Source organism: Lampris incognitus, chromosome 19 (assembly GCF_029633865.1).
Source record: "Lampris incognitus isolate fLamInc1 chromosome 19, fLamInc1.hap2, whole genome shotgun sequence".
Taxonomy (NCBI): Eukaryota; Metazoa; Chordata; class Actinopteri; order Lampriformes; family Lampridae; genus Lampris; species Lampris incognitus.
This window is the reverse complement of record NC_079229.1, coordinates 6,199,992-6,219,962: the sequence shown is the minus strand read 5'-3', so window position 1 is coordinate 6,219,962 and position 19,971 is coordinate 6,199,992. Positions and strand designations below refer to the sequence as shown.

The window sequence follows — 19,971 nt, the reverse complement described above, 5'->3', positions numbered from 1 at the left end:
CCCTTCACCGACGGAGCAGCTTGTTCTTGACATGTAGTCAATTCATCTTCATCCAGAATGCCAGAAGTCAACTGTTTGGATAAGGCCGACGCCATTTAGACTGTTTAGCCAAGCTCGGCGCAGAGCAACTGCATCCACAATGGGATTTCACATGAGGGGCTTTCAATCTTTTGAATGTATTTGGGAGGCGGCAGATGATCCATGGCGAACCGCAGCAGCATCTGTATCACTCGGGTGAGGTCTTCCTGTCTCACTAAGTTCACAATGATCCGAACCCACGAACCGGGACTCGTATGAAAGAGGCTGCGGTAAATGGAAAAACATTCGAACTAGTGGCCACAAGTTTATTTGCCATGGGACGATTAACCCTCCATCGAAAAATGTCAAACAATTCGCAAGTATTCTTGAAAAATGTGCCACGTACCGTGAGAAGACTTGAGGAGCTTAGTGTGTTGACCCAATACTTATTCCAAAGGAGCTCCAGTAGCTTTCTATCGAGGGACGACTTGAAGTAGGTAACCTCCAAGGCATAATACCTAAATAAGTCCAAATCAGCACACAAAAAAAAAAAAATTTTTTTAAATTAATACTCAGGACGTGAATCTAAAGTGCTAAATTATTAAATTCCACAGACAGATTCAAACTTAACGTGTTATGCTTGGAGTAAGTCGAAATCCACCGATTGTGTTATAAAACACATTTCCAGTATTCACATAAAAATGTGACATGCATTATCAACACTTCAGTTCAATGCAATTAATTGTAATTAAAAACAATGTGCAGGCACGTATTAAAAACAAAATAAGGGCTGCGGCTTCGCCGAACCGTGCAAGACAGGCATGGACAAACACAGCCCACAGTACATAATATACACAGATGAAGACCAAAGGGCAAAAAATGAGTTAAAAAAAGAGCACGAGTACAAAATATTTCAAAATATCCGGGTTCAGGTTCCCTTACTGTTTACAGTGTACACCGAAGTCTTCGATCTTGTTCAAGGGGATCGTCTGATATTCCGAGGGTCCTTCGTCTGGGGGTTTGTAACCCTGGAAAACCAATAAGGAAATTATAACAAATGACCACAGAACAAATAATCCAATTTACATTCATATCGTTACAATTTCTAAAAAAAAAACAACTCAATAATGACAGCATCGTTTGGAAACGACATCTTCAGGAGCAAAACCGCAACGTCTAATTGGTGCTCTACGATAATTTAATTGTAAATTATTAAAACTACCCAGAAACGGCAACAACTGGAATCGGTGACGACGTGTTATTTTCTCCCCTTTTTAATTTCCACGCTTGGGGAAAACTGCTGATGTTAACAACGTCTTCTTACCTTCGGATAGGTCCGGAAGGCGCCGAGGTTGACTTTCCCCGCGGATATCGTTCGAGTGGGGTCGATCTGAAAGGAGCAAATACAGTAGAACAGGAAAAGGCGGTCAAAGGTCACGGAAGACTCCAGAGACCAGCAGAACCGGGCCACCGGGAGTGACACCCCCCCCCCCCGCTTCTGTTGGCCGCCAGTCTGCTGAAAATCCACACTTAATTATACAACGCCCATGGCGTTTAGGCCCTGAAAGACCAACGGAGTGTAAATAGCGTATACAGTTACGCAAGCAAAATATTTGTATTTCCCAGAAGCCTGCGACCATACATCAGCGATCTTCGAGAGGATGCCTAAACCCTGATTACCTCCTTCTCAGTTACCTGTGCGTGAACTTGTACCCCCCCCCCCACACTTGGAAAAGAAAAGAACGGAAAACCCCAAATACCGCCTTAATAAATACGAGCGGTTTATTTGAGACGGTGTAATATTTCTCTAATCTTACCACCACGGCCACAAAAGGCTCCTGAAATTGTTGGTTGAGCATCTGAGTGCTGACATCTATGCCGGAGAGCCAGCATCCGTAGCCCGGGTGACTGTGGTACCAGCCGATGGCGTTCTCCAGCCGGCCGACCTGCGAATCAGTTTACAGTCGTTCGTCACACGGGCTCGTCGACCGTCGTGACATTTTAAGCATAAAACGTTTTAAAGCGCCAGATCAAATCTAGCACACATGCCCAAACATACACGAAGGACCACATATACAGTGTCTGATACAGTATTTTATCCATGCGAGTTAGCACCGGTTTCTTTAACCCTATTTAACGAAATCTCTGCAAGATGTCCCCTTTCAAGAGGCCACCGTCCTCCCACCTGTTTAGCGTTTTCTATGTAGGCAGCCATGTATTCGTACGCTGCGGCCTGGGCGTTGACTCGGGTCTCCGTGCCCTCCACGGGCAAGGCGAAACTGTCCATAATGATCATGGTTTCCCCGTCCACCTTCCCCAGCATGAGACCCATCACCTCCAAGTTGCCCCCCGATCTGGCGTGCATCACCATCTTCAGCAGCGCCAGAGCTGAGATCTTGCAGTACTTGAAATAGTGGTGGCTGTGAATTACAAAGTTAATTAAACCACTGACGACGACTACTACTACTATTACTACTACTACTATTGCTACTACTACTACTAATATTACTACTACTACTACTGCTACTACTACTACTACTACTATTGCTACTACTACTACTACGACTACTATTGCTACTACTACTATTACTACTACTACTACTACGACTACTATTGCTACTACTACTGCTACTACTACGACCACTACTATTGCTACTACTACTATTACTACCACCACTACTACTACTACTATTAGTACTACTAGTACTACTATTACTATTACTACTACCATTACTACTACTACCACCACTACTACTACTACTATTAGTAGTACTACTACTACTACTAGTACTACTACTAGTACTACTACTACGGCTACTACTATTGCTACTAATACTACTATTGCTACTACTAATACTATTACTACCACCACTACTACTACTACTATTAGTACTACTATTACTATTACTACTACTACTACCAACACAACAACCATGTTTATTGCAGGGCTTTTCATTCATGAAACGCAGCTTGAACTACTTCAGACACAACAAAAGGTCTAAATGTGATTCAGGATCAATCAACAACACAAAACGAGGGACGATGTAAAAGCTGAACGAAGCCAAGTTGAAACGCTGCAACAAAAGAGACGGCCGTGCAAAATGGGGGTGGACCGACGTTGCGGACGGACGACGACATTTACCGTGGACGGAGATCGAACGAGCGCCGGCTTACGCTAACGTGTAGCACGCTAGGCTAAAGCGGACGGACGGACCCCCCCTTCCTCCCCCCCCACCACCACTCGCCACACGCCGCGGCTGTCAGGTCATGTCGCCCAGCAAGCGAACGGCAACATTGTAGCCGAGCCACCGCGCGCAGGCAAGCGCGTACTCACTCCTTCGTCCACGGCTTGGCGGCGAGGATCTCCTGCTGCTGCTTCTTGTCGTATTTGTAAATTTCGTCGATGCTCTGCACCTCCTGCATGCTGTTGGCCAGCTCCCACGTCTTCTGCGCGACGCCGCTCCCCGCCGCCATGGCCGGGCAGAGAAGGTGCAGGGCTTCGGGAGGACTTCACACGCGACGCGCGGCCGACATCAGTCTGCGACGAAGGGCTCAAGGCGCTAGAAGGGCTCGGAGAGCATGATCACAAGGCCCCGCGTGTGTAGCCGCACACGCACACACACGCACACGCACACACTCACACACACGTATGGACTCGTTCCGGCAGCCCTGAGTCGACCGTACCAATGTATCGGCGTGCACGTGATGCAGCTACAGCTCGCCGCGAGCACGTGTGTTGTACGTGGAGACAACTAGCGCGTGACTTTTTTTAATTTTAATTATCGTTTGATAATTGTTTAAGCACATAACTCAACGTCGAAGGGATCCTTGCCGTATTTGGCTTTCCACTTGACGCTCCATTGAAAGTATATGGTTTGGTCCGACGAACAGCGCCACGACCAAGCGGGGGGGTGCTGACCTCTAGCGGTGCGCTCGCGTCAGCACGACACTTGTGGAGCAGGGCAGGCGCCTCGCTCTCGCTCTCTCTCCCTCGCTCTCTCGCTCTCTCTCTCGCGCTCCCTCTCTCTCTCTCTCTCTCTCTCTCTCTCTCTCTCTCCCTCGCTCTCCCTCTCGCTCGCTCGCTCTCTCTCTCTCTCTCTCGCTCGCTCTCTCTCTCGCTCTCTCTCTCTCTCCCTCGCTCTCCCTCTCGCTCTCTCTCTCTCTCTCTCTCTCTCTCTCTCTCTCTCTCTCTCTCTCTCGCTCTCTCTCACTCTCACTCTCTCTCTCTGTCTCTCTCCCTCTCCCTCTCTCCCCCCCCCCTCTCTCTCTCTCTCTCTCCCTCTCCCCCCTCTCTCTCCCCCTCCCCCCCTCTCTTTTTTTTGCCGTGCCGTTATTGGGCTCATTATCTTAATTTATATTTAAGCCCACAGACAAACCTATACACGGCGGCCACTCCACGACGCTAAGCCCTATGCAGCAGCCGTAATATCGGGGCAGGTGCCGGCAGGAACCGTCGTGCGGCGGAGAACGTTCGCGTCGGAGGTTGAGAAGCTATGATTGATAAACGGACGGAGGCCCCGTGGAGCGCAAACGTTACCGCGCGTCTTCCAGCTCAAACGCCATGAATACAAATAAAGCGGTAACGGCTCCACTAACAGCACCGCGTCCAGCGGATCCACTTTTCTCTTTCTTTTCTTTCACGGACTCTGAATGAAGCGTGATTGCGTCGTTACGTTGCCGTAGTTCGTTAGCTTGTTGGCTAGTTTGCGGTTGCCCCTGGCAACGGGGCGATAGTTCGACCACGCCGCCGACGTAGCGTAACAGCGGCGAGGCGTCCACGTGGGTTTATTTAAGCAGCGGTAAATCGTTACTGTCACGCCCGTGTGACTAAAGTCAGCCGCCGGTCCCTTACTCACGCGGATCTGCGTGAGAAACGGATGAAGACGAGGCGTTTATGGCGCGCAGGGAAGCAGGATTGGCCCACGACAGACCCGCAGCCGAGAGTGAGCCAGCATATTTGCAAGTAAGGGTACGCGGTTTTTATGATTCTCCTGATACCCGAGTTCGGTTCGACGGATCCATTTCTTTTGTTGAATGTACTCTATAGACAAGGGCCGATAGTGTAAAGCAGCGTTTCTCAACCGGGGGTCCGCGGACCCCTAGTGGTCCGTGGTGTAATTGCAAGGGGTCAGTGAAAATAAAATATCTTTTAAAAAAAGATCCTATGACATTTATAGAAACGGGATTATTTTACTCAGATGTGACTGAGACCTTTATCTACCTAAACTATAAAGGGTAACAGGACTTTTTTCTCTAATTACATCTGTTTCACAAGTGTAATCTATTGTATTTTAATAAGAGATCTCGCTCCCGTTTGCATTGTTAAAAGTTACTGCATAAAATTCTGTTGTTACATATATCTGAAAGTTACTGAATACATATTCTGTTTAGTTACATATATCTGAAAGTTACTGAATACATATTCTGTTTTGTTACATATATCTGAAAGTTACTGAATACATATTCTGTGTTGTTACATATATCTGAAAGTTACTGAATACATATTCTGTTTTGTTACATATATCTGAAAGTTACTGAATACATATTCTGTGTTGTTACATATATCTGAAAGTTACTGAATACATATTCTGTGTTGTTACATATATCTGAAAGTTACTGAATACATATTCTGTTTTGTTACATATATCTGAAAGTTACTGCATAAGAATTCTGTTTTGTTACATATATCTAAGTTACAACTGAAAGCTCTTATTTTTGCCCCAAAGAGTGAATAAATGCTATAATGCAATTTAAAATGCAGTTTCTACTGTTTCTATCAAATTGCAACCCCCCTCCCCCAAGATCAGGTGGAGGGGTCCCCAGGGTAGATCAAAAATACGCAGGGGGTCCAGGACCCCAAAAAGGTTGAGAACCACTGGTGTAAAGAACCCCTCGTTCTAAGTCAACACGGGGGGGAAAGCGCAGGATCATGAGGGAGAGGTGTTGCGTTATTATGGCCATTACACTAAGGTCACGTGTGATGGGTGTCCCCCCCCCCGCGTGCCGCCCGGTGACTGCTGGGATAAGGCTCCAGCACCCCCCAGTGACCCTGAGAGCAGGATCAGCGGTTTGGACAATGGACGGAATGGATGGACCGTTAACGTCACGTATCTTAGCGTAGCGTACGTACGTCAGCGTGGGTTGTTTTTCTTTTTCTTCAGATTTGGCTTAAAATGTGCACAGGGAGCAGAATATGAAAAGAAGAAGAAGCAGCAGCAGCTTCAACAACAGCTTTGCATGGACTGCAGATGTTATGTGGGAAAGGTCTATGTTGTAAGACCGATGGCTGTTTCGATTCTTAATTGATTAATTGGAATTGACTGCATTTAATTCGCCAGCCGATAATGTGCACAAGTTGAAGTTTCACACGTGCAAGTTGCCTTTAGTTCGTTCAAAACACTGACTTGCTTTTTTTCACGTTCTTCTACCAGAAGACGTCTTTGAAAGCTAATGGGCCTTGTCCACAGCCCCAAAGTCTCTCCTTACCCATTGACGAGAGGAGATCTGTCAAGGTGGGTATGTATACGTGTGTGTGCACGTGTGTGTGTGTGTGTGTGTGTGTGTGTGTGTGTGTGTGTGTGTGTGTGTGTGTGTGTGTGTGTGTGTGTGTGTGTATCTGTGGGTGTACCAGGTTGATGCCTCTGAGTTTTTGTGTTACTGCCAGTGTGTGTAGTGATAGATAGATAGATAGATAGATAGATAGATAGATAGATAGATAGATAGATAGATAGATAGATAGATAGATAGATAGATAGATAGATAGATAGATAGATAGATAGATGGATGGATGGATGGATGGATGGATGGATGGATGGATGGATGGATGGATGGATGGATGGATGGATGGATGGATGGATGGATGGATGGATGGATGGATGGATGGATAGATAGATAGATAGATAGATAGATAGATAGATAGATAGATAGATAGATAGATAGATAGATAGATAGATAGATAGATAGATAGATAGATAGATAGATAGATAGATAGATAGATGGGTGGCTAGATAGATAGGTAGATAAATGGGTGGCTAGATAGATAGGTAGATAAATGGGTGGATAGATAGATAGATAGATAGATAGATAGATAGATAGATAGATAGATAGATAGATAGATAGATAGATAGATAGATAGATAGATAGATAGATAGATAGATAGATAGATAGATAGATAGATAGATAGATAGATGGATGGATGGATGGATGGATAGATAGATAGATAGATAGATAGATGGGTGGATAGATAGATAGATAGATAGATGGGTGGATAGATAGATGGATAGATAGATGGGTGGATAGATGGATAGATAGATGGGTGGATAGATAGATAGATAGATAGATAGATAGATAGATAGATAGATAGATAGATAGATAGATAGATAGATAGATAGATAGATAGATAGATAGATAGATAGATAGATAGATAGATAGATAGATAGATAGATAGATAGATGGGTGGATAGATAGATAGATAGATGGATAGATCTGTCTTAGACAGAAGGTATATCCCCTCTACCATGACCACCCCATAATGGACTACAACACACACACAGAAAGCAGGGCAGCCAAGGTGGTTGCTGCCCGGCTGCAGGTGATCCGTGTGATGGTTTGACCGAGGAGTCGTGGTGAAGAGGGACCCGAGAGCTGTTTGAGTTAAGAAGCTAGAAATAGATGGTTCTTGATCGGGCACAATTGGGTGGTGTTGGGCGAAGATTGAGACTGGCTGAACGAGAGACCGGGAAAATGTGTCGGATTGCGATCAGCCGTACCATGAGTGTAGAACGGGTGAAAGTTCAGAGGGACGGGATGAGGAAGACGTGGAACGGTGTGCTGCGTCGAGTAGAAGTAGGAAAAGGCTGGAGGGGAGAAAGAGAAATGAAGCTAGGTCAGCTCAGAGTAGTCAAGGAGAAGGGGGAGCTGGGAAAAAAGTAAGAGCTAATGGGGAACACACAGCACAGCGGGAGATGGAGAAGGAATGGAAAGTCATAATTATGTTTGGGAGGGAGGCCGGGCATTTCCACTTAGTGCGAATGACTAAAGCGGTTGAAAAAGAATTCAGAAAGATCAGATTTGCCAAATCCCTTAACAACCGAAGAGTCCTTAGCCCTAAATAAACGGCAACAAGACCAAATCCTCAAGTTCGATTCACTCGACAGTGTCAAGATCACAACACACATTCCTGCTACAATGGCTAAACTTGAGAGGTGTCTTTTCAAATGTTTGACTAGAAATTACAGAAGAGGAAGTCAAGAAAGAAATCAAAGGGGCGGGGGAGTGCTAGATGTTAAGAGACTTAGGAAAAACAGTGATGGTGTAAAGGAGGACAGTCTGTCAATCTGCTACTACTTTCAGCTGCTCCCGTTAGGGGGCGCCACAGCGGATCATCCGTTTCCATCTCTTCCTGTCCTCTGCAGCTTCCTCTCTCACACCAGCCACCTGCATGTCCTCCCTCACCACATCCATAAACCTCCTCTTTGGCCTTCCTCTTCTCCTCTTCCCTGGCAGCTCCATATTCAGCATCCTTCTCCCAGTATACCCAGCATCTCTCCTCCACACATGTCCAAACCATCTCAATCTTGCCTCTCTTGCTTTGTCTCCAAACCGTCCAACCTGAGCGGTCCCTCTAATATAATCATTCCTAATCCTGTCCTTCTTCATCACTCCCAGTGGAAATCTTATCATCTTCATCTCTGCCACCTCCAGCTCCACCTCCTGTCTTTTCATCAGTGCCACTGTCTCCAAACCATACAACATAGCTGGTCTCACTACCATCTTGTAAACCTTCCCTTCAACTCTTGCTGGTACCCTTCTGTCACAAATCAACTCCTGACACTCTTCTCCACCCACTCCACCCTGCCTGCACTCTCTTTTTCACCTCTCTCCTGCACTCCCCGTTACTTTGGACAGTTGACTCCAAGTATTTAAACTCATATGCCTTCATCACCTCTGCTCCTTGCATCCTCACCATTCCACTGTCCTCTCTCTCATTCACACATATGTATTCCGTCTTGCTCCTACTGACTTTCATTCCTCTTCTCTCCAGTGCATACCTCCACCTCTCCAGGCTCTCCTCCACCTGCACCCTACTCTCACTACAGATCACAATGTAATTCGCAAACATCATCGTCCACGGAGACTCCTGCCTGATCTCGTCCATCAACCTGTCCATCACCACTGCAAACAAGAAAGGGCTCAGAGCCGATCCTTGATGTAATCCCACCTCCACCTTGAACCCATCTGTCATTCCAACCACACACCTCACCTCTGTCACACTTCCCTCATACATATCCTGCACCACTCCTACATTCTTCTCTGCCACTCCCGACTTCCTATAGAGCTCAATGTGGGGGATGTGCCGTCCGGATTAAAGCAAAATAGGTACAGAAATACAAAGTAATCAATAACCTGAGGTACAGAAATACAAAGTAATCAATAACCTATCCTATGTAGAAGCTTTAATGAGAGTAAATGACAAAATGCAAAGTACAGTAACATGAAGAGGTGATGGGTGGCAAAGGAAATAGTGGCCGCCCTGGGCCTTCACCCCAGAGAACAAGTAGGCCTAGGATGCAGCAAGAAGTCAGAACAGGTAGGGCTCCAATAATTCAACAGACTTAATGTTCCCATAAATGTAAGGTAAAAGAGGACTCGTTGGTAAGACAAACAAATTTCATCAGGCTTCATTTGTAAAATTATTAATGTGGCAACCAAGCAAGAAAAAAAAAGTGTGATAGAATTAAGACAGTGATGAATGTGGCGGGAAGAATTTTTGGGTATTAAAGAAGTGAAAGCAGAAGATGTTCATGAATTGTTGAAAGTAAACACTTATGGAGGGTCTCAGCGTAATGATTAACTTTGTTTTTATGGTGATCCACTTATTACAGTGGAACGCGAGAAGACTCATTGTTAATGGCCAAGAATTTAAAAGATATATATCAGAACTAGAACTACAACCAGATCTGTTATGTGTACAAGAAACTTGGCTAACACCCCCTATCTTGACTTTACTGACTTGACCAGGAGGGCTATATACCTCAGACAGTCAAGGTGGTGGTTGTGTTACATTTATAAAAGATAGTATAGTCTTTCAGTGGTTACCATCACCAGCAGACATGGAATGTGTCATTATTGAAGTGTGTGATGGAGATATCAACCTCAAAATAAGCAACTTTTACTATCCATGCAAGAAGTTGTGTCAAAATGTGTAATACAATTGAGCATGGTAATAGAAGAGAAATCTGGTGTGGTGATTTTAATGCACATAATAGGCTTATGGGGTAGTAAAAACAGACAATAATGGCAATGTGGTTGAAGAACTGTTGGACAAAGATCACTAGTCTGTCTTAATGATGGCAAAGGAGCAAGATTAGATTCATACAGAAATGTTCCATCAGAATCAGAATCATGTTTATTGGCCATGTAGGTTTGCACACACATGGAATTTGACTCAGGTTTCATGGCTCTCACAGTACCTAACATAGAATAACAACACAACAACCTTCAGATACGTATATACACAAGGATTGACTATGTACAGGTGAAATAAGAGGCCGAGAGAATATATCAGAGATGCTGAAATAGATGTTAGCAGGTTACTTACATGCACGCCTGAGGTAGATGGACCTGACAGAGCATACCAGTATACTATGTACAATGTACAGTGCAGTATATACAAAATGGCTGGATTTATTGTCAATGTTAAGCATTCATTTGAATGACGGCCCGTGGAAAGAAACTGTTTTTGTCTGGTTGTTTTGGGGTCCAGGGTTCTGTAGTGCCTACCAGGGGGGAGGAGTTGGAACAGGTTGTGACCAGGGTGTGACGGGTCTGCAGTGATATTGCCTGCCCGTTTCCTGAGTCTGGAGGTGTATAAGTCCTGAATGGAGGGCAGGTTTGCGCCAGTGATTTTCTCTGCAGACTTAACTGTCCGCTGTAGTCTGTCACTGTCCTGTTTGGTGGCCGATCCAAACCAGACAGTGGTGTACGTACAGAGGACAGACTGGATTATTATGGTGTAGAACTGGACCAGCAGTTCCTGAGGCAGGTTGAAGTTCCTGAGCTGATGGAGAAAATACACCATCTGCTGGGCCTTTTTGATGATTGTGTCTATGTTGGATGCCCACCTTAGGTCCTGGGAAATTGTGGAACACAGAAACCTGTAGGTTTTCACCGCAGACACTGTGCTGTTGAGTATGGTGAAGTGGGGCAGTGTTGGGGGATTCCTCCTGAAGTCCACTGTCATCGCCACAGTTTTGAGCATGTTCAGCTCCAGGTTGTTATGGGCCATACCAGAGGGCCAGCCGTTCAACCTCCCGTCTATATGCAGACTCGCCGCCATCCCGGTTAAGGCCAACGATGGTTGTGTCGTCCGCAAACTTCAGGAGTTTAACAGATGGGTCTCCCGAGGTGCTGTGATTTGTGTAGAGGGAGAAGAGTAGAGGGGAGAGCACACACCCCTGGAGGGCGCCAGTGCTGATTGTCCGGGTGCTGGATTTGATTTTCCCCAGCCTCACCTGCTGCCTACTGTCTGTCAGGAAGTTTTTAATCCACTGGTAGATGGGGGCTGGTACAGTGGGCTGGGTGAGTTTGGAGTGGAGGACATCTGGTGTTGAATGCTGAGCCGAATTCCCCAAACACGACCCTTGCATGTGTCCTTGGGGAGTTGAGGTGTTGGAAGATGTGGGGCAATCCCATGTTGACTGCATCATACGCTGACCTGTCTGCTTGGTAGGCAAACTGCAGGGGGTCGAGCAGGGAGCCTGTGATTTCCTTCAGGTGGGCCAACACCAGTCTCTCAAAAGGATTTCATGACCACAGACAATAGGGCAATTGGCCTGTAGTCATTTAATCCTGTGATACAGGGTTTCTTGAGGGCTGGGATGATAGTGGAGCACTTGAAGCAAGAGCTTCACACAGCTCCAGTGATCTGTTGAAGATCAGTGTGAAAATGGGGGCCAGCTGGTCAGCACAGCCTTTAAGACAAGGAGGGTGACACGCCATCCGGGCCCGGTGCCTTCCTGGCCTTCTGTCTCTGGAAGAGCTGGTGCACGTCCTCAACACAGATCCTGAGTGCGGGTGGGGGTTCGGTGGGGAGGGGGTGCAGTTGGTTGTGTGTTGTGGCCGGAGGGGGTGTAAACGTGTGCTTATCAAACCCGTAGTAAAACCCATTTAGATCGTCAGCCAGTTGATGGTTCCCTGCAGTGTTGGGGGGTGGTCTCCTACAGTTGGTAATGTCTTTCAAACCCTCTCCAGACTGATGTTGGGTCGTTGGCAGAAAACCCGTTTTGCCGCTCCGAGCTCCTTTGTGAGTATATATTTCTGGCTCGGTTGTACCGGATCCTATCGCCACTCCTGTAGGCTTCCTCTTTGGCCTGAAGAAGCTGCCCGAGATTAGCTGTGAACCGGGGCTTATTGTTGTTGAAGGCACAGAAAGTTTTGGTGGGCACACACATGTCCTCACAAAAGCTGATGTAAGATGTCGCAGGGTCAGTAAGTTCGTCCAGGTCTGTAGACGCAGCCTCAAAAACACTCCAGTCAGTGCAGTCAAGGCAGGCCTGGAGCTCAAATTTTGACTCACTGGTCCGTTTCCTCGCAGTTATAACCACAGACTTTGCAGATTTTAGTTTCTGCCTGTAGGCTGGGATAAGACGGAATCAGACAGGGATCAGAGAGTCCCAGCGCTGCACAGGGGACAGAGTGATAGACGTCCTTTAATATTGTGTCGCAATGATCCAGAGCGTTTCTATCCCTGGTGGGACATTTGACACATGCTGTCTGTATTTTGGCAGTTCATGGCTGAGGTTTGCTCAGTTAAAATCCCCAAGGATAAGGAGAAGGGAGTCCGAATATTTACGCTCCATGATTGTAATTGGTTCAGCCAGGTGTTTTAATGCCTCTTTAACGCATCATGTCTAGATTTAATGTTAATTTCTACAAATATAGCATGCTCATGTGAATGGAATGTTAATGCTAGTTCTAGCATAGGAAGTGATCATTTTCCCATTTTTGGTTCTGTAAATCTTAATGTGCATGCCCAAGAAAGTTACATATTAAAGAAATGGTGCTTTGGAAATGCTGACTGGGGACATTTTCAAGAATATTGCATGGAGAAAGCTAATTGGATTTCAGTGGATGGTAAAAAATGGTAAATGGATTGCATTTTTATAGCACTTTTGCAGCTACAACAGCCACTCAAAGAGCTCTACAATTAATGAATACCTCACATTCACCAAAGCACACATCCACCCATAAACCAACTGTGGTGTCAGCCATGCAAGGCGCCAATAGGCGCATTGGGAGTAGTTAGGGGTTAGGTGGACACCTCGACATTTTTGCAAGGAGGAGCCGAAAATTGAACCGGCAACCCTCCAGACAAATTTCTATTGGTAAAAGTAAATTCACAAGTATGCACGCATAATGCACTGTGACAAATATAATGAAGAAAGGGTAAGGTTGCAACAAAGGGTGGGAGAGGCTGGATAAGGATGGAATTTGGAAGGGCTATTAGGAACAAACGGAGACAAGGTGTGGGAAACACAGAGAGGGGTAATAGATTTCTTATTAAACACCAGATTCTTTAATAGAATTTATTCATTTATTTATTTATTTATTTATTTTTTGTATTTTATTATTATAGACTAATGTAAACGAGATCCTCTTCTACATATTTCGGTACAGTAGGTGGTAGTATGCACCTAAAATTTGGTATTGCAATCCGCCAAAAACAAAAAATGCAAAGAAGAAGATGAGAATCAGCATCAACTTTTTTGGCCAAGTGTGTCTATGCACATGAGGAATTTGACTCCGGTACACAGCAGCTTCTAGCACACGGAATAAGAGCAGCATATTGGAGGCAAGCATGCATGCACAATAGTTATGTCACTACAGACTTTTTTTTATGGTTGAATAATCAACAATCTATGCCCATACCATATTGCTTATATACTATATTGCCCATACACTATACCATACCACGACTCCACAACCTATCATGCCCATATACAATGTTATTTACTCCCACTATATTACACTTGTGTATACCAAAAGTATACACTATATGTTCTCCTACCATCCACCTCACAACTACATACTACAGTATATACCTATGTTACAACCACAACAATAACAGCAATAATTGTAACCAGTATACAGCAGCTGAATATGTATTCAATACAAATGTTTGGGCAGTACAAATTGTACATTTGTATTGCCCAAAAATTTGTATTGCACATTGTAGATGTGTAGGTGAGACATCTTGACCAGAGGGGGCTCTTCACAAAGTGTCATATTTATATAATAGGTTCCTGCGCCACGCTGTTAAGTGTTCATGAGCGAGACGGTCTGTGGGAAATGGGCACAATTGATTGTTTGGGTAATTATTAAGCAGCTTAGAGTTTTGAATCCCACGGCCCTGAGAGCAGGATAAGCAGTATGGGTAATTGGATGGATAGGGTTTTGAGTTATACTGTGAAAGGAGAACTGAATGCAAAAATTTAATTTGAATATCATAAAGTGTGGCTCGCTTTTAACCTCAGCCACATCTCAAGACCTCCAGCATAAGCTTCTCTGCCTCTCATGACATCACAATATATATTGCATACCCCCATTAATGTCTTTCTAAAACACTTCTAAGACATGATTCTTTTGAAAGGCATTTCTACTTGTTGTAAATAATATGTAGTGAAGAATAAACCCAGCCACTGAGGATGCACAAGCCAGTGCATTCTTAGCGCCAGCCCCAAGCCCGGATAAATGGGGAGGATTGCGTTAGGGAGGGCATCTGGAATAAAACTTTGTCCAAGTCAGACATGCGGATCATAAATCAGATTTTCATACCAGATCAGTCGAGGCCTGGGTTACCAACCACCACCAGCGGTACTGTTGGCCAGCAGCGTGCCAGTGGAAACTGTTCTGCTGTTGGGCGAGGGAAGGTGTATGGTGAGTTGTATGAGAGGTTAGACACTAAGGAAGGAGAAAAGGACTTGTACCGATTGGCTAGACAGAGGGAGCGATCTGGGAAGGATGTGCAGCAGGTTAGGGTGATGAAGGATAGAAATGGAAATGTGCTGACAAGCAAGGAGAGTGTGCTGAGAAGGTGGAAGGAGTACTTTGAGGGGCTGACGAATGAAGAAAATGAAAGAGAGAGAAGGTTGGATGATGTAGGGATAGTGAATCAGGAAGTGTGGTGAATTAGCAAGGAGGAAGTGGGGGCAGTTATGAAAAGGATGAAGAGTGGAAAGGCAGTTGGTCCTGATGACATACCTGTGGAGGCATGGAGGTGTTTAGGAGAGATGGCAGTGAAGATTTTCTCTAGATTGTTTAACACAATCTTGGAAAGTGAGAGGATGTCTGAGGAGTGGAGAAGAAGCGTACTGGCACAGATTTTCATGAATAAGGGCGATGTGCAGAACTGTAGCAACTACAGAGGTATAAAGTTGATCAGCCACAGCATGAAGATATGGGAAAGAGTAATAGAAGCTAGGTTAAGAGGAGGAGAGGTGATGATCAGCGAGCAGCAGTATGGTTTCATGCCACGAAAGAGCACCACAGATACGATGTCAGGTCAGAAGGAGTCACATTTTGTCTTTATGGATTTAGAGAAAGCATGTGACAGGGTGCCGAGAGAGGAGGTGTGGTATTATATGAGGAAGTCGGGAGTGGCATCAAGGATCGGCTCTGAGCCCTTTCTTGTTTGCAGTGGTGATGGACAGGTTGACGGACGAGATCAGGCAGGAGTCTCCGTGGACTATGATGTTCACGGATGACATTGTGATCTGTAGCGAGAGTAGGGAGCAGGTTGAGGAGAGCCTGGAGAGGTGGAGGTATGCACTGGAGAGAAGAGGAATGAAAGTCAGTAGGAGCAAGACGGAATACCTATGCATGAACAAGAGGGAGGACAGTGGAATGGTGAGGATGCAAGGAGTAGAGGTGACAAAGGCATATGAGTTTAAATACGTGGGGTCAACTGTCCAAAGTAACGGGGGGTGCAGAAAAGAGGTGAAGAAGAGAGTGCAGGCAGGGTGGAGTGGGTGGAGAAGAGTGTCAGGAGTTGATTTGCGACAGAAGGGTACCAGCAAGAGTTGAAGGGAAGGTTTACAAGATGGTTGTGAGACCAGCTATGTTGTATGGTTTGGAGACAGTGGCACTGATGAAAAGACAGGAGGTGGAGCTGGAGGTGGCAGAGATGAAGATGATAAGATTTTCACTGGGAGTGACGAAGAAGGACAGGATTAGGAACGAGTACATAAGAGGGACAGCTCAGGTTGAACAGTTTGGAAACAAAGCAAGAGAGGCAAGATTGAGATGGTTTGGACATGTGTGGAGGAGAGATGCTGGGTATATTGGGAGAAGGATGCTGAATATGGAGCTGCCAGGGAAGAGGAAAAGAGGAAGGCCAAAGAGGAGGTTTATGGATGTGTTGAGAGGACATGCAGGTGGCTGGTGTGACAGAGGAAGATGCAGAGGACCAGAAGAGATGGAGACGGATGATCCGGCTGTGGCGCCCCCTAACGGGAGCAGCGGAAAGTAGTAGATGTAGTGAAGAACAGAAGTGCCGTTAGAAAGGAGAGAGGCTGAGATGTGACTTCTGATCTGGATTTGGATGTGAGCATATGACTGCATATTAAGTGTCTAACCTGGCGGAACAAGGTTGTCCCCGAGGCCCTGTTCTGAACTGCATTTCTGTCTGGCAAGTGGCACTGGAGCATCAAGTCTAGGAACAACAAGTTTTTAGACAGCTTCTACCTCCAAGCCATAAGACTCTTAAACTGACAACTCCATTGCTATTAACACAAGTTTACTGTTTACTGCTTAAAATACCTGTTACAGTATTGATACTGCCACCAACTGCTCCATCTGCTGCTTGCTCTTTTTACTGTTACGATACCTGTTCATTACAGTTACTATTGCCGACTGCACAATCAGTCATCCATTTGCACAAGTTTACTGTTCACAATACCATTGCATATGTCACCTTCTCTACTGGAGCACACTGTCCAACAAAGTACATCCAAAGTCTGCACCCACTGTTTTTGTACATGTATCCTGTTCTTGCACTTTGATTTCTCCAAGTACTTTTATTTCCCACTTGTGTGTTGAGCCAGCAAAACAAGCATTTCATTATGAGAATAAGTGTAAAGCTGCTTTCATATATGACAAATAAACTTGACACTTGAAATTGTGGCTTCTCCATAGGATAAATTAAGAGTGGAGAGAAATAAAGAATACAACCTCTTCCTCAAGGAGCAAACTAGACTCCAGTTGCTAAAGAGACAGGGACTTCCTCACGCTTCTCAGGTAATGAAAATAAACATCTACCTTAGATATATGAATATCATATGTTAAAAAAAAAACTTTAAATACTTTTCACGTCATTCAGTTGGCTCCACTAGGCTCCATTATCTCTCTCTCCCTCTCGCTCCCTCTCTGCCCATTATTCTCTATCCACCTCCTTTGCAGGTCCAGGCTTCAGATGGCTTACATGTGTCCTCTCCAGGTTCTTCCCTACCCATTCCCAGCGCACGCTCTGCTTCCAGGGAGCATGGCGCATCCAGGAGGGACGCAGCCACTATGACCGAGGCAGTGAAGACGGAGACCAGGACAGTGTCCAAGGGTCAGACATGGCGAAGACACTGGCAACTTCGCAGACCTAAAGAGCTCCCAGAGAAATGGAAAATAAGACCCAGGAGGCACGCGGGGTGCAAAGTGGAGTACAGCTCCGAGGACGAGCTCAGCTCCGAGGACGAGGAGGAGTTTAATCACGGGAGGGTGAGAAAGAGACGCATCCGAGAGCTCACGAGTAGAAGGGAAAAGAGAACAACCCAGCAAAGTGGTGCTAACAGGTGTGGTCTCTGGGGTTTTTTTTGAACACCATTTTCTTCCAGTTTTATCACGTTCTAAGGTATTACCATTATTACCATATGATGAAGACCAGTTTGATGCTTGCATGTTGGATGTTTATTTCATTCTCAGGTCATTTTTGTCCCTATATCTTATAAGGGCTCTTCAAGGCAGAGTTCCTCAGGACACTAAACAAGTAGAGCCCCCTGGTGTCCATGATCAGGACAACACAGGATGGCTTCAGAGGTCACCGGCAGCAAGACCAACCCCCATGTGATTAACAACTGCTATTAAAGCAATGATATATTAGCATGCTTAAAGACAACCGTCCAGTATTGCACCAGTTTCACAATAAGGACCCGGAGTGGTAGACCAGTCCCACAAATCTTTTCTATTGATTGAATGCTCATTGATTTTATGGAGTAAGGAAGCCGTTTGCATTTAAACACTGATTATTTGTTGCCTTTTCAGTATTTTCTCACCCTGTTTTTTTATGATTCCGGTGTCAATTCGGTTTGTTTGTCCGCAACTTCAATCACCACCAGTGAGCTCTTTTACATGAAGAGCTATTCGCTCTTATTGAGAGTGAGCCACAGGCCAGATCCGGACAGACAATTACTCACCACGGCTCCGTCAGAGGAGCCGGATCGATCTGTGTGTGAGGCTGTTCCCTGTTTCTGATCCAGACACTAGAAGCCTCTGCAACCGAGATGGTGTGCGATGCGAGGCAGTGGTGCAGGCTCACTGGGGTGTGGCTGAACGAGCGAGGGATAAGTTGTTTGCTTCATACATTGCCATCGATCGGCTGAGTGTCTCAGGTTGTCTCTGCATCTTTGTGCAATAGTCCAGAAATGCCAGACAGCATGGGGACCACGGAGAGATCTCGGTCTACTGCCCATATGGATAAAGTTGAATTTGCCACTGGGCTCATACTTGGTAGGAACCATTCTCATTTCACAGATTCCAGAAAGTATTTTTTTCTTGATTTTATAGCCGCTTATTATGCAGAGAAAAACTTTTCAGTGTTTTTTTTTGCGTGGCATTACCTGTATGCTAACGACTCTTTACTGTCCTGCAGGGGCGACGGAAGAGAATGCCGCCTCTCAGCTGAGGAAGGATCGCTACAGGCAGGAGCTGCTGGAACAAATAGCCGAACAGCAGAGAAACAGAAGGAGGTGAGTTATTCATTGACAGCATCAAGATTTATCTCAGGTGAAACATCAAAATGGCCTGCCTAGCTACAAGAGGTTGAGATGCTTCTTAAAAGTCTCAACTAGCTTAAACCTATCGTGTCGTCCTTACCAACTCTACACTGATTTGATTCAGATATAGCATGTCATGATTTGATCAGAGGTTGAATAGAATTCATAAGCCTGTTTTATAAAAAATGGTGTTATATCGTTATATTGGCTTGTTATATTTTGAGAGCCGAGAATGCGACCTCCAGCACGCACTGGGGCGGTTTGCAGCCGAGTGTGAAATGGCCGGGATGAGAGTCGGCACCTCCAAGTCTGAGGCCGTGGTTCTCTACCGGAAAATGGCGGATTGCTCCCTCCGGATTGGGGATGAGTTGTTGCCTCAAGTGAAGGAGTTCGAGTATCTCGGAGTATCGTTCACGAGTGAGGGTAGGATGGAGCGGGAGATTGACAGGCAGATTGGTGCAGCATCAGCAGTAATGCGGACGTAAAGAGGGAGCTGAGCCGGAAGGCAAAGCTCTCAATTTACTAGTCAGTCTTCTTTCCAACCCTCACCTATGGGCGGCTGAAATGAGTTTCCTCCGTAGGGTGTCTGGGCCGTAGGGTGTCTGGGCCGTAGGGTGTCTGGGCTCCAACTCCTCCAGGGTGTTGCTGGGAAGAGGGACATCAGGAGTGCCCTACTTAGCTTGCTGCCACCGCGACCCGACCCCGGAGAAGCGGCTGATGATGAGATGAGATTAGACATTTTGAGGGGAAGAAGCAAGGCATTTTGAAGAAGCTATGTTTTGTTTTTTTTTCCAGAGAGAAAGAACTTGAGCTTAACGTTGCTGCCACTGGGGCCATAGACCCTGAGAAGAAGGTAAAGCAGAACAGCAAGACTTCTCTTTTTATCAGCACTTGTTATAACCTGATTTGACTA

The 19,971-nt window shown here is 45.6% G+C and overlaps 1 protein-coding gene across 1 annotated transcript in view; it reads right to left on the bottom strand.

The window, feature by feature from the left end:
- Positions 1-3,649, bottom strand: part of cops5 (COP9 signalosome subunit 5) — a 6,079-nt gene extending 2,430 nt beyond the window's left edge. The window contains exons 1-6 of the mRNA XM_056299609.1: positions 3,353-3,649; positions 2,204-2,438; positions 1,836-1,964; positions 1,343-1,408; positions 961-1,046; positions 425-536 (exon numbers count right to left, since the gene is read on the bottom strand). Of these exons, the coding sequence (XP_056155584.1) occupies positions 425-536; positions 961-1,046; positions 1,343-1,408; positions 1,836-1,964; positions 2,204-2,438; positions 3,353-3,492 (768 nt within the window). The 5' untranslated portion in view covers positions 3,493-3,649. The remainder of the gene's footprint in view (positions 1-424; positions 537-960; positions 1,047-1,342; positions 1,409-1,835; positions 1,965-2,203; positions 2,439-3,352) is intronic.
- Positions 3,650-19,971: the final 16,322 nt, after the last annotated feature.